Genomic DNA, 15,045 nt, shown 5'->3' on the forward strand with positions numbered 1-15,045 from the left:
AGTCGAAGTGAAGCAGCCTGTACACAGCAGGAACAATTGAGAGTAGAGACAAAAGTCAGGGTAGTGACTTTGAAAAAACTAAATGAGAGCTTTTAGGCAAAGTATGGTTCTTCAGAAAAGTCACTTTACATGTTCCTATAAAACAATAAGGCCTAAAATACATGTCACAGGCAGCAGTATAATTTGAACACATTTCTGATCTAATCCAACAGTAATAGTCATGGGTTGCACACTTGACTGGATTCACAAAGCAGTTTGACTACATTTAGGCCTAGTAGATAAAAGCTAAGCTTTAGTCACCAATGAGAAGCACCATGAAAGAGGTAAAATCCCTCAAGAAACACCATCCGTTTCAACCTCTCCCTCTTACAGGGGTCACTTTAGAGTTGAAAAAAAATCTGCATTTCCAAAACACAGACCATATAAACCTGCATTTAAAACCATTAAACTTGCATTTTCTATTGCTTACAATGAAATTGCAATGTCTTTATTGCAAAAATTATGCATGGCCATCATATTTGTAATGATTGTCATAGAAAGAATGTAACTGGCTACATTTCTTAATCATTTTCTTGAAGTTAAACCTAAAACCAAATCAAACTTTGCCACATGCGCCGAATAAAACAAGTGTAGACTTTACAGCGAAATGCTTACTTACAAGCCCTTAGCTTCTTATGGCTGAAGGGGCAGTATTGAGTAGCTTCGATGAAAGGTGCCCATATCAAAACGGCCTGCTCCTCAGTCATAGTTCCTAATATTTGCATATTATTATTAGTATTGGATAGAAAACTCTAAAGTTTCTAAAACGGTTTGAATTATGTCTGTGAGATTAACAGAACTCATATTGGCAGGCAAAATCCTAAGTTGAAATCAAAACAAGAAGTCAGAAATTTGAGCCTGTATGTATTCACCAGAGTCCCCAATGAAATCCCTTGAGATATGAATGATTATGCACTGCCTAGGGGTTCCACTAGATGTCAACCATCAATAGAAATTACAATGAGACTTCTATGATGTTGTGAGAGAGAATGATAGCAGAATAAGTCAGGTGTCCATCAAGCAGCCATTTTCTGATCATGCTTTTTTTTCATGGAAGTCACCTACGTTCCATTGCTCACGCAGACAAGAACGAATACTCCGGATGGAACTTTATTGAAGCCATATGTTATAAACATCCTAATGATTGATTCAGTACTTAGTTTGAAATGTTTCTTCAACCGGTAATATCACATTGAAGTTTTTGTCCGATATAAAAGCTGACCAGAATTAGCGTTTGGACATGTTTACCAAACACGCTAACAATTGGACATAAATAACGGATTTTTTCGAACAAAACAAACATTTATTGTGGACCTGGGATTCCTGGTGTGGTTTCTGATGTAGATCATCAAAGGTAAGGGAATATTTATCATGTATTTTCTTGTTTATGGTGACGCCATCTTTGCAGCTGTGGTATGTTACTTTTGAGCGCCGTCTCAGATTATAGTGTGCATTTCTTTTTCCGCAAAGTTTTTTTGAAATCTGACACAGCGGTTGCATTAAGGAGAGGTATATCTATAATTCAGTGTGTATAACTTGTATTATCATCTATATTTATGATGAGTATCTGTTGAAACGATGGGCTATGCAAAGTCACTTGATGTTTTCTCAACTAGTGAATCTAGTCGCCTCAATGTAAACTCAGATTTTTTGGATAGAAATATGAATTTTATCAAACAAAACATGCATGTATTGTTTAATATGAAGTCCTATGAGTGTCATCTGATGAAAATAATCGAAGGTTAGTGATTAATTTTATCTCTATTCTGGTTTTTGTGAAGCTATCTTTAGCTGGAAAAAATGGCTATGCTTATTGTGGTGACCTAACATAATCGTTTGTAGTGCTTTCGCTGAAAAGCCTATTTGAAAAATCGGACACTTTGGTGGGATTAACAACAAGATTACCTTTAAAATGATATAAGACACATGAATGTCTGAGGAATTTTAATTATGAGATTTCTGTTTTTTGAATTTGGCGCCCTGCACTTCGACTGGCTGTTGTCATATCGGTCCCGTTACCGGGACTTCAGCCATAAGAAGTTAACCAACGATGCAGTTCAAGAAGAAAATATTTACCAAGTAGGCTAAAATAAAAAGTAACACAATAAGAATAACGAGGCTATATACAGGGGGTACTGGTAACGAGTCAGTGTGCGGGGGTACAGGCTATTTGAGATAATCTGTACATGTAGGTGGGGGCGAAGTGACTATGCATAGGTAACAAGCAAACAGTGAGAAGCAGCAGTGTACAAGAGGGTTGGGGGTCAATGTAAATTGTCCGGTGGCCATTTTTAGCAGTCTAATGGCTTGGGGGTAGAAGCTGTTGAGGAGGCTTTTGGTCAGACTTGGCACTCCGGTACCGCTTGCGGTGTGGTAGCAGAGAAAACAGTCAATAGCTTGGGTGACTGGAGTCTCTGACAATATTATGGGCTTTCCTCGGACACCGCCTAGTATATAGGTCCTGGATGGCAGGAAGCTTGGCCCCAGTGATGTACTGGGCCGTTCCCACTACCCTCTGTACCGTCTTACGGTCAGACACTGAGCAGTTGCCATACCAGGCGGTGATGACTGGAAGCTATAAAAAGGAGGGTGGTGCTTGGAATCATTGTTATTCCTCTGTCAATCATGGTTACCTGCAAGGAAACACGTGCCGTCATAGTTGCTTTGCACAAAAAGGGCTTCACAGGATATTGCTGCCAGTAAGATTGCACCTAAATCAACCATTTATCGGATCATCAAGAACTTCAAGGAGAGCGGTTCAATTGTTGTAAAGAAGGCTTTAGGGCGCCAAAGAAAGTCCAGCAAGCGCCAGGACCAATTCCTAAAGTTGATTCAGCTGCGGGATCGGGGCACCACCAGTACAGAGCTTGCTCAGGAATGGCAGCAGGCAGGTGAGAGTGCATCTGCACACACAGTGAGGCAAAGACTTTTGGAGGATGGCTTGGTGTCAAGAAGGGCAGCAAAGAAGCCACTTCTCCCCAGGAAAAACATCAGGGACAGACTGATATTCTGCAAAAAGTACAGGGATTGGACTGCTGAGGACTGGGGTAAAGTCATTTTCTCTGATGAATCCCCTTCCCGATTGTTTGGGGCATCCGGAAAAAAGCTTGTACGGAGAAGACAAGGTGAGCGCTACCATCAGTCCTGTGTCATGCCAACAGTAAAGCATCCTGAGACCATTCATGTGTGGGGGTTGCTTCTCAGCCAAGGGAGTGGGCTCACTCACAGACAGATTATTTCACTGTATCACAATTCTAGTGGGTCAGAAGTTTACATACACTAAGTTGACTGTGCCTTTAAACAGCTTGGAAAATTCCAGAAAATGATGTCATGCCTTTAGAAGCTTCTGATAGGCTAATTGATATCATCTGAGTCAATTGGAGGTGTACCTGTGGAATTATTTCAAGGCCTACCTTCAAACTCAGTGCCCCTTTGCTTGACATCATGGGAAAATCAAAAGAAATCAGCCAAGAAAAAAATTGTTGACCTCCACAAGTCAATTTCCAAACGCCTGAAGATATCACGTTCATCTGTACAGACAGTAGTACACAAGTATAAACACCATGGGACCATGCAGCCTTCATACCGCTCAAGAAGGAGACGTGTTCTGTCTCCTAGAGATGAACGTACTATGGTGCGAAAAGTGCAAATCAATCCCAGAACAACAGCAAAGGACCTTGTGAAGATGCTGGAGGAAACGGGTACAAAAGTATCTATATCCACAGTAAAATGAGTCCTATATCGACATAACCTGAAAGGCTGCTCAGCAAGGAAGAAGCCACTGCTCCAAAACCCCCATAAAAAAAGGCAGACTACGGTTTGCAACTGCACGTGGGGACAAAGATCGTACTTTTTGTAAAATGTCCTCTGGTCTGATGAAACAAAAATAGAACTGTTTGGCCATAATGACCATCATTATGTTTGGAGGATAAAGGGGGAGGCTTGCAAGCCGAAGAACACCATCTCATCCGTGAAGCACGGGGGTGGCAGCATCATGTTGTGGGGGTGCTTTGCTGCAGGAGGGATTGGTGCACTTCACAAAATAGATGGCATCATGAAAAAGGAGAAGTATGTGGCCAAAAGTTTGAGAATGACACAAATATTAATTTTCAAAGTTTGCTGTTTCAGTGTCTTTAGATATTTTTGTCAGATGTTACTATGGAATACTGAAGTATAATTACAAGCATTTCATAAGTGTCAAAGGCTTTTATTGACAATTACATGAAGTTGATGCAAAGAGTCAATATTTGCAGTGTTGACCCGTCTTTTTCAAGACCTCTGCAATCTGCCCTGGCATGCTGTCAATTAACTTCTGGGCCACATCCTGACTGATGGCAGCCCATTCTTGCATAATCAATGCTTGGAGTTTGTCAGAATTTGTGGGTTTTTGTTTGTCCACCCGTCTCTTGAGGATTGACCACAAATTCTCAATGGGATTAACTTTTTATGGCTGCAATCCCGGTAACGGGATCGATATGACAACAGCCAGTGAAAGTGCAGGGCGCCAAATTCAAACAGAAATCTCATAATTAAAATTCCTCAAACATACATATGTCGTATACCCTTTTAAAGGTAATCTTGTTGTTAATCATTTACATTTAAGTCATTTAGCAGACGCTCTTATCCAGAGCGACTTACATTTAACCTTTATTTAACTAGGCAAGTCAGTTAAGAACAAACTCTTATTTTCAATGACGGCCTAGGAACAGTGGGTTAACTGCCTTGTTCAGGGGCAGAACGACAGATTTGTACCTTGTCAGCTCGGGGATTTGAACTTGCAACCTTTCGGTTACTAGCCCAACGCTCTAACCACTAGGCTACCCTGCCCCCCCTAATCCCACCAAAGTGTCCGATTTCAAATAGGCTTTTCAGCGAAAGCACCACAAACGATTATTGTAGGTCACCACCAACTCAAAGAAAAATTTAGCAATTTTTCCAGCCAAAGAGAGGAGTCACAAATAGCACAAATAAATAGAGATAAAATTAATCACTAACCTTTGATGATCTTCATCAGATGACACTCATAGGACTTCATATTACATTACATTTAAGTCATTTAGCAGACGCTCTTATCCAGAGCGACTTACAAGTACATACATTCATACTTTTTTTGTACTGGCCCCCCGTGGGAATCGAACCCACAACCCTGGCGTTGCAAGCGCCATGCTCTACCAACTGAGCCACACACAACTGAGCCAACTGAGCCACACATGTATTACACAATACATATATGTCTTGTTCAATTAAGTTCATATTTATATCCAAAAACCTCCGTTTACATTGGCGCCATGTTCAGAAATTCCTCCAAAATATCCTGAGAAATTGCAGAGAGCCACATCAAATAACAGAAATACTCATCATAAACTTTGATGAAAGATACATGTTTTACATAGAATTAAAGATACATTTGTTCTTAATGCAACCACTGTGTCAGATTTCAAAAAGCTTTACGGCAAAACACAATATTCAATAATCTGAAAACAGCATTCAGCCACAAAAGCAAGCCATACAGTTACCCGCCCAAATTGTGCAGTCAACAAAACTCATAAAAAGCATTATAAATCTTCACTTACCTTTGCTGATCTTCGTCGGAATGCACTCCCAGGACTCCCACAAGAAATGTTCGTTTTTTTCGGTAATAGCTATTTTTGTCGTGTGTTTGGTATACAAATCCAACGCCAGGGAAGCGCGTTCACTAAAACCTGACGAAATGTCCAAAAGTTCCGTAACAGTCCGTAGAAACATGTCAAACGATGTATTGAATCAATCTTTAGAATGTTTTTAACATAAATCTTGAATAACGTTCCACCCGGAGAATTACATTGACTTCAGATGAGCGATGGAACGGAGCTCCCTCTCATGTGAACGCGCATGGTCAAAGAATGGTCACCTCATTGCAGACCTGACTAATTCTCCTCTCATCCGGCCCCCCTTCACAGTAGAGTCATCAGACAAAGTTCTACAGACTGTTGACATCTAGTGGAAGCCGTAGGAAGTGAAAACTCATCCATATCTCGCTGTGATTTCAATGGGAGCTTGGTTGAAAATCTACCAGCCTCCGAGTTTCCACTTCCTGTTTGGATTTTTTCTCTGGTTTTTGCCTGCCATATGAGTTCTGTCATACTCACAGACATAATTCAAACAGTTTTAGAAACTTCAGAGTGTTTTCTATCCAATACTACTAATAATATGCATATATTAGCAACTATGACTGAGGAGCAGGCCGTTTACTCTGGGCACCTCTGTGCACCTTTCATCCAAGCTACTCAATACTGCCCCTGCAGCCATAAGAAGTTAAGTGCATAAGGGTGGTAGTTTGATTTCCTTTACGGGCCATTGAGGTATTTAAAACTTATAATCTCCCACAATAATAAGATTTTTGTATTGCTTGTAGGATTGATAAATTATTATATATATTTTTAAAGACACGTGGATGTTGTTCCCAATACCATAAAGCAGACAGAGTTCTAAAAACACTTCTGGGTGCCATGTGCTGTACACTAAACAGAGGAATGTCCGAATACCTGATTTCCGGTCTCTAAATGCACATTTACACGCAACATTCTTGCCCCCGCCTGACTGACCTCTCTGGCTACATGCAGCCTCGCCATGACAGGGCTGTGTAGTGCGACCATTTTACTTGCATTTGTTCCTAAATACTTTACTGTGCCAGCTATAAATGTCATTTAGGAGCACCAGTGCGCCTAGAAAGAATCCTTAATATCTAAAATATTTGCTCCTAAATTTCTTTGTGCACCTACATTTTTCAACTTAGGCACACACGTGCTCCTTGTAAAAAAGGTCAGCGTAGAGCCCTGCATGAGAGGAAACTGGTCTTGTAAGCACCTCAGACCAGGACAGTTTTTGAGAAGCTCAACACCATAACACGGAAGCGGGTCACTCACGACTGTATGTTATGCAACACTGGTTAACTTCTTATGGCTGCAAGGGGCAGTATTGAGTAGCCAGTTAAATCGTGCCCATTTCAAACGGCCTCGTACTCAATTCTTGCTCGTACAATATGCATATTATTATTACTATTGGATAGAAAACACTCTCTAGTTTCTAAAACCGTTTGAATTATTTCTCTGAGTGAAACAGAACTCATTCTGCAGCACTTTTCCTGACCAGGAAGTGGAACGTCTGAAATCGATGCTCTGTTCTTCTTCATGCCTATACATGGGCACAAGACCTATTAGTATACATACACGTCATACACCTTCCTCTGGTTGTCAAGAGGCTGTGAGAGAAGAAATGAGGTGATTATCTCGATCTGAGTTGGAACACATCATCTTGGAATCTCGTGTCCACCATTTTCGGTACTCTGAATAGCGCGAGCTGGACAGTGTGATTGCCTTTTGTTTAGCTTCCGTTATAGGCGACTACAATCTCCGGCTTTGATTTTATTTGATACATGTCACCATATCATCGTAAAGTATGTTTTTTCAATATGGTTTCATCAGATTATTGAAATTTTTTCGGGAGTTTTGCTGTGTTCCGTTCTCTTCCGTTTGTTGACATGGAGTGTCGTGGCACCCGGCTAGCGCGCTTGCTAAATGAAGAGGGAAAGTGTCCGTTCTGAATCCAAACAACGACTGTTCTGGACAAAGGACACCTTGTCCAACATTCTGATGAAAGATCAGCAAAAGTAAGACCCATTTTATGATGTTATTTCATATATCTGCCGTAGTCGCCGGCGCCCAAGTGTTTCTGGCTATTGTGCTAAGCTAATATAACGCTACATTTTGTTTTCGCTGTAAAACACTTGATAAATCGGAAATATTGTCTGGAATCACAAGATGCCTGTCTTTCAATTGCTGTACACTATGTATTTTTCAGAAATGTTTTATGATGAGTATTTAGTTATTTGGCGTTGGTGTCTGTAATTTTTCTGTCTGCTTTCGGTGCAATTTCTGACTGTAGCTGCAATGTAAACTATGATTTATACCTGAAATATGCAAATTTTTCTAACAAAACATATGCTATACAATAAATATGTTATCAGACTGTCATCTGATGAATTTGTTTCTTGGTTAGTGGCTATTTATATCTTTATTTGGTCGAATTTGTGATAGCTACTGATGGAGTAAATAACTGGTGGAGTAATGAAAAATGGTGTCTTTTGCTAACGTGGTTAGCTAATAGATTTACATATTGTGTCTTCCCTGTAAAACATTTTAAAAATCGGACATGTTGGCTGGATTCACAAGATGTGTACCTTTCATCTGGTGTCTTGGACTTGTTAATGTGTGAAAGTTAAATATTTAAAAAAATTATCTTTTGAATTTCGCGCCCTGCACTTTGAGCTGGCTGTTGTCATAAGTGTACCGACGTCGGGCTTGCACGCCAAACAGGTTAAACATTTCACATAATTGTTCAAGTGGAAGCTTATGCCTGTGTATACATAGGGTAGTGACCAAAAGGCTTATACTTCCTGAGAATGTTCCATTTGTCTCATCCAGAAACATATAAGACATAAGCCATTCTTGTGCATGTAATCATTTCTGTTCCTTCAGCAGGTTACGTAATCCAGGCTCATTTGGGTGTGACTGATGGTTAACAGAGGCAGTGCAGTGGAAGTGTTTGCATGCTGTCAAGCTCCCTCAAAAACCTGGAGATTATTACAGGGCCATTTGTTCACATTACATAACATAATAGCCTAAATACCTTGAAGCTCTGGAAAAGATGCTAACCCTTGTGAAATGCTGCCCCTGTATCTCAAACTGGTTAGTGCTTACTTAGTAGCCCTACTGGGGTTGTCCTGATTTCTGTTAACTTTTAAAATGTGTTTCTAGGAAGATAAAGGCATGAACAAGACCCTATTAGTTAAGGGGCAGGCCCGACCTACCTGTAGTAGCGTGACTGCAGGTACGTGGAGCACACGGCTTTGGACACGTGGCTGGCCGAGCCAAAGTCGATCACTTTCACCCGGTAAGGCTGTCGCACCGGGTCCACCAGCATAATGTTCTCCGGCTTCAGGTCAGCGTGGATCAGGCCCAAGTTCTTGAGCTTCTTCAGCGCAGTGGCCACCTGCTGTAAGACCGGTCTGATCACCTTCAATGGCAGCGGGCTGAACTTGTTCTGCTTGAGAAAGTCATAGAGGTTTTGCTCCAGCATTTCAAACACCAGGCAAGTGTGGCTGCGGTGCTGGAAGCACTCGAATGCCCGCACCAGGTTGTGCTCATCAGCGTTCTCCCCACTCAGACGGGCAAGGATGCCCACCTCAATCTGACCCTGCCTTGCATACGATGGGTGGTTCTTTAAGATCTTGATAGCCACAACCTCCCCTGTGCCTCGCTTCCAACACTTCACCACCTGTCCGAAGGTGCCACGACCTAGGAACTCCAGCACCTCATAAGTGTTCTTCATGGAGCACAAGACCTCATGCTGCACCAACTGGTAGTCCCCATCCCCTGCCGCATTACGAGCCCCAGTCCCACCAACATTCTGTTTGGGGGGCACTCCCCCCATGGTGTTCTTGTTCCCTACATTAGTTTGCAACATGGCAGGTATCATGGAAATGTCCTCCACTATCTGCATGGCTTTCCCACTGTTCTCCACTCACCCTTATAGTTCAGCCCACATCGCAGGAAGCTGTCCAATTAGTTCAAACCTCTACTGTGCTCTCTCCTTCACCTAGTTCACTGCTGCTTCTCTGGCCACAGTCCCCGAAACCCAGGCTGACTGTACATACACTGCTGTCCCCCTGCAGCCTCAGCTTCTCTGGATCCTTGCCTTGACAGGGGGGGTGGGGGGGCCTGGGTCGTTTTTTGGAGCAACTCCCTGTGTACTTCTTTCAGGGATGTAGCTGCCTGCAAAGATAAGTCCTGCCCACTCTGGGGTCTACAAGACACTTTCGTCTTAATTGAAAGGAGGATATTGGTAGGCTTTGCAATGCCAAGGTTTACTCCAATTATATAGATCTGCAGGGTCCTCCTATGAAAAGCACAGCGATTGAGCTCAACTGTGGGTTTCTTCACACTGCAAAAGGCACTTGTTTGGGTTTGATAAACATGTGGTGGGTAGACCAAAATGTGAGAGGTCATACCTGTAAGAGAGAAAAGGGAATGATTAGTTTACTTGAACTACTTCAAATTCAATTTAGCCAGCCACGTTGTTGTTATGTGGGTGATTGGTGGAAGTTGTATTGAGAAGGATAACAAAGCATGTTAGGGAGGATGCACTTAAACATTTCAGTTAGATCAGATAGAAATTGGGGGAACGGCAGGCATGCTATTTGTTCAATAGCAAGCTATTCTAGGGCATTCAGCAAAAAACTCTAAACTAAACGTAATGAGGGGGATCGCATAACTCTGTGGGCGAGCTATGCTGCCTGTCACTCAGGCAGGAAAAGCAGAAAAAGCAAAAAGGTAACTACAGTAGATAAGAGCAGCTTTATTCAACCAGCAAACCGTGACACTATAGACCACAGGCAAACAGAGACAGACAATCTGCTTGCATGTCAAAAGATAAGCATTCAGCATAAACCGTTTAAAATGTAAGCTTGCCTCTATGGTCTCTGTTGGAGTACCAGCAAAGTTGGGAAATATGACAGGTTTAGCTGTTCTGCTGATTATAGTTAGTGTTTGCTTCAAAGTATGGGAAGGTTTTACGCTGACATGGCACTAGTTACAACTAGTTACTAACACCTAACTCGAAGTCCTCCTGGCATGTATGGAAAGGCTATTTTGAAGTAGGCACGATGCACCAATAATGAAGGGGATGTTTTTTTACTGATTGTTTATCCTGTGTCTTTCCCACTCAAACACCCACATGGAAAACCACAAAGCCCCAGAGTGCCGCCAAATATAACTGTATTTTCAAATCCAAATGACTGGAGGTCTCAACACCAAGGAAAGAATAAAAAAACATTGAGAAAACCAAACATAAATGAGCACATTCAGGAGCACACTTCTGTGCAAATACTGCACTTACAACTCCCTCGCTGTGAGTCACATCAGCCAGGCTAACTAGTTACACCTTAGGGTACAAATATGCCAAGTTCAGACAGGCTAATGGGTGTCTTCTGTATCAAAATGATCTACATTACTTCAGTTCCTAATTGAAGTAATATTGAAAACAAAATATAAAACATGGCTAGTTGTATAACACATTTAACTAAAGCATGTCGTCCTACCGAAAGGAACCTTGCAAAACAAAACCCCCATTAAAAAAAGGTTCACACTCCGGGGTACCCTTTCTTTATCGTTATTTTCATATGCTTGTCAGACACTTAGTAGCTACCACACTAAGTACCAAAACAGAGCCAGCTGCAATGCCTGCTGTCCCTACACCACATCCCAGCAATGGTAGGAGACCCTAGCCCAGTATTGAATTACACTCCTCCTCACCATTTCTGGATTAGAAGGCTGCCTGCCATAAGAGGCCACGTGTAAATCATCAACAAATGGGTGAGGTGCAGAGTAGACTGAGGGGTATGGGTGATTGATAAAACACCTGACTAACTGTTACGTGGCTTCAAGGAAGTAACTAAACTAGTAGTGTCAAGGCAGAAATCCACTAGTATGTACATTATACAACGAATATTTTATTTAGCTATATGACCGAGTTATAAAATATGGTTATTATAAGCTGCTATCTGGCTGGTGAATGTAACGTTAACTTGTAAATTCAAGTTGTAGCTAGTAAGTTAGAGTTGTAACATTAGCTAGCTAACGTTAGCTAAACAGCCAAGATTGGTATCTAAATTAAAGATTAGCTCGCTAACTAAACTATGTACAGTATGGGTAGGAGAATGGAGATGGCAATAATTAGCTAAATCCCCCCACAAAAAAATATTGACGAAATGTAGTTAAAGGACGAATCAAAAAGTCAACCCAGGCTGACGAACAAACTTTTTGCTATCGTTAGTGGCTAACGTTAGCGAGCTTGACATATTTGCTAACAAGCTAGCTAACGTGAAACTAACTATTTGCTAGATATCTAGCTACCGACGAAATGCATAAAAATATAAGTTGGGCTTGATATTATTGTAGCGCACATACCTTTATAAACAATAGTAAATGACAGAATCCAGGGCTTCTCTGAACATGCTAACGAGTTAACAAGTACCCACACCATGCTCGGTTTGCCTGCAATGCTGCCATCTTGTTCTCTTGGACAACGAGGATCTCGATAAACCCACCATCTCCCACATGTTAAACTCCAAATAACTCACGTATTACACCATTAAATGAAACCAGTCTTCGTCCACTGCCAGTTTCGGGAAAAATTGGCTCTTGTTTTCGTTTTAAGGGCCACGAAACCCATATTTCTAACCTTTATGGGGACCAGTTGTTCCAGAGACCGCACTGTTCCAGCACTTTGCTCGTTGTTGCTGAGTCCCTCCCCACCCCTGTTGCGTGTGGAATGTTTGAGAGTCCTGGAACAAGAGCAGAGAAATCGACTCACCATGAGCTAGCTGACTTTTGAGAAATGTGCGTGATATCATCAAAACTACTTTTAAACTACAACAATTAACATTTATTAAAGATAAAAACAAAAACTATGACAGATTTGTGCAAATGTGGACATTCCCCATACCCTCATGTGATCAGTTACAGCAATCCAATTATAGTACCAATTTCAAAATGAACTTAATTTACCACCAATATCCTTAATTGAACTCTAATGCAATTAATGCAATTCTATCAAATGTATTTTCAATGTCATGGGGGTGACCCCACCACATAAAATATAAATATAATCCGTTTTTAGACACAATTGATAAGGACTCTCTGCATTCTATCCATAACAATTCATTTTATATTCTGGGCAATTCTAAAATGTAAATTTTTTTTTTCAAATCAAGACCTGCCTGCAAGCTAGCCTTTGATCATGACTCTCATTACGCTTCGATCACACCGACAGGGAGGGCATTTTGGTACCCCAGAATTACATTATTTTCCAATGAAACGCTGCGTTTGCCTTGCTGCATTGCCAGAGGCAGTTGCAGGGCGTTCTGTGTGGTACATACGTTGTATTTATCGAACGTATGCGTCAAACTGTATGTGTAGATGGCTTGACAGAAATACTAGCAGAAGGTGAATGTTGAACATTTGTTGCACACATATCCAGATGATGCTGCCTACTATTTTGCGCAATAACAGGTGTGATCAAGGTCTTACATTACATTACACATAAAGCCTCGAATACACCGACAGCGCCGTTGTGTTTTGGCACACCAGAATACATTCATTTCTGATGGAACGCTGCATTTGCCTTGCAGCATTGTTTTGCAGAGGCAGTTGCTCTGCATTCTGTGTGGTGCATACATTGGATTTATCAAATTGTATGCATAGATGGCTTGACTGAAATGGTAGCAGATGCCTTGATCACACCTACAGCATCATTAAGCAAAAATGGTATGCAGCATATGTGTGCAACAACAGTTCAACATTCACCTTCTGCTACTATTTATGTCAAGCTGTCTATGCATACAATTTGATGCAGAAATTCGATAAATCCAGCATATGCACCACATAGAACGCACTGAAACTGCCTCTGCACCCCAATGCTGCACGGCAAATGCAGCGTTCCATTGGAAATTAATGTACTTCTGGTGTACCAAAATGAAATTACGATGTCGGTGTGATCGAGGCGTTAGGTGAAAGTTGAACTTTTGTTGCACACATATCCAGATGATGCTGCGTTTCATTTTGCGCAAAAACGCTGTAGGTGTTTTCAAGGCGTAGGTCATTGGATGAAGGCGTCTTCTGTAGGGGATATTGTTCTGTAGGGGTATATTGTTAACGCTCAGGTCTGAACATTAAAACGCATCGCTTGCGGTACGGTTTTGGAAGCATAAGGACCTTGTCTTTAAGCTTCCAAAGGACAGCAAGAAATACCTTTCACAAATAAAAATAGATAGACACTAGACAGGGCATTGACAGCCTAAACCAGCATGCGACTGGCAATAAACAATAACTGTGTTCATCTGATCAAATCAAATTGTATTGGTCACATACACATTTTTAGCAGATGTTATTGTGGGTGTAGCAAAATGATTGTGTTCCTAGCTCTAACAGTGCAGTAGTATCTAACAATTCACAACAATACACACAAATCTGAAAGTAAAAGAATGGAAATAATAAATATATAAATATTAGTACGAGCAATGTCGGAGTGGCATTGACTTAAATACAGTAGAATATAATACAGTATATACATATGAGATGAGTAATGCAGCATGTAAACATTATTAAAGTGGCCAGTGATTCTATGTATATAGGGCAGCAGCCACTTGTAGGGGTGGCAGGTAGCCTAGTGGTTAGAGCGTTGGACTAGTAACTGAAAGGTTGCAAGATCAAATTCCCAAGCTGACAAGGTAAAAAAATATCTGCCGTTCTGCCCCTGAATAAGGCAGTTAACCCACTATTCCTAGGCTGTCATTGAAAATAAGAATTTGTTCTTAACTGACTTGCCTAGTCAAATAAATAGTAAGGTGCAGGGTTGAATAACTGGCTGGTAGCTGGCTAGTGATGTGGTAACTAACAGGTGTGAAGCACCAGGGGAAAGAACTCTCCAAGACCCTCAGACTGTCCTATGGTCTCCGCAACTTGATAAAAAGAGAACACCTCGAGAAAGTCTGTGTGAATAAACTTGAAGTTAATGGCCGTGTTCGAGAGCATTAAATCAACTCCAGATGACTGCCTACCAATCACCTTGCATTATAAATAAAGACTCAATTTACCCATGATACATTGCGGTTTTGATCCTCTCAAACATGGCCAATGTCTGGGCAAATATTGAAAGTGTTCTGTTTCCCTCTGCTGTTAGATATATGTATTACATGCAACTCAAAATTAATAGAGCCCCACAGTGGAGGTGTCATAATACCTATAAAACCTAGCAGTCAAACAGGGAAATAGTTCCAATAGTTTTTCCAAACAAAATAAGGTCTATGTCCGGTGTAGGCTTGCCCTGGCGTGACGTTTTGATAACCACGTAAATCCCGCTCGGACAAGGTGACTTTTATCAATACATTCGCCTGTATTTACCCTCCAA

The 15,045-nt window shown here is 41.3% G+C and overlaps 1 protein-coding gene across 2 annotated transcripts in view; it reads right to left on the reverse strand.

The window, feature by feature from the left end:
- Positions 1-9,682, reverse strand: part of LOC120066315 (homeodomain-interacting protein kinase 3-like) — a 51,459-nt gene extending 41,777 nt beyond the window's left edge. For both annotated transcript variants that reach the window (XM_039017610.1, XM_039017609.1), the window contains exon 1: positions 8,888-9,682. In XM_039017610.1, the coding sequence (XP_038873538.1) occupies positions 8,888-9,579 (692 nt within the window). In that variant the 5' untranslated portion in view covers positions 9,580-9,682. The remainder of the gene's footprint in view (positions 1-8,887) is intronic.
- Positions 9,683-15,045: the final 5,363 nt, after the last annotated feature.

This window comes from Salvelinus namaycush, chromosome 21 (assembly GCF_016432855.1).
Source record: "Salvelinus namaycush isolate Seneca chromosome 21, SaNama_1.0, whole genome shotgun sequence".
Taxonomy (NCBI): Eukaryota; Metazoa; Chordata; class Actinopteri; order Salmoniformes; family Salmonidae; genus Salvelinus; species Salvelinus namaycush.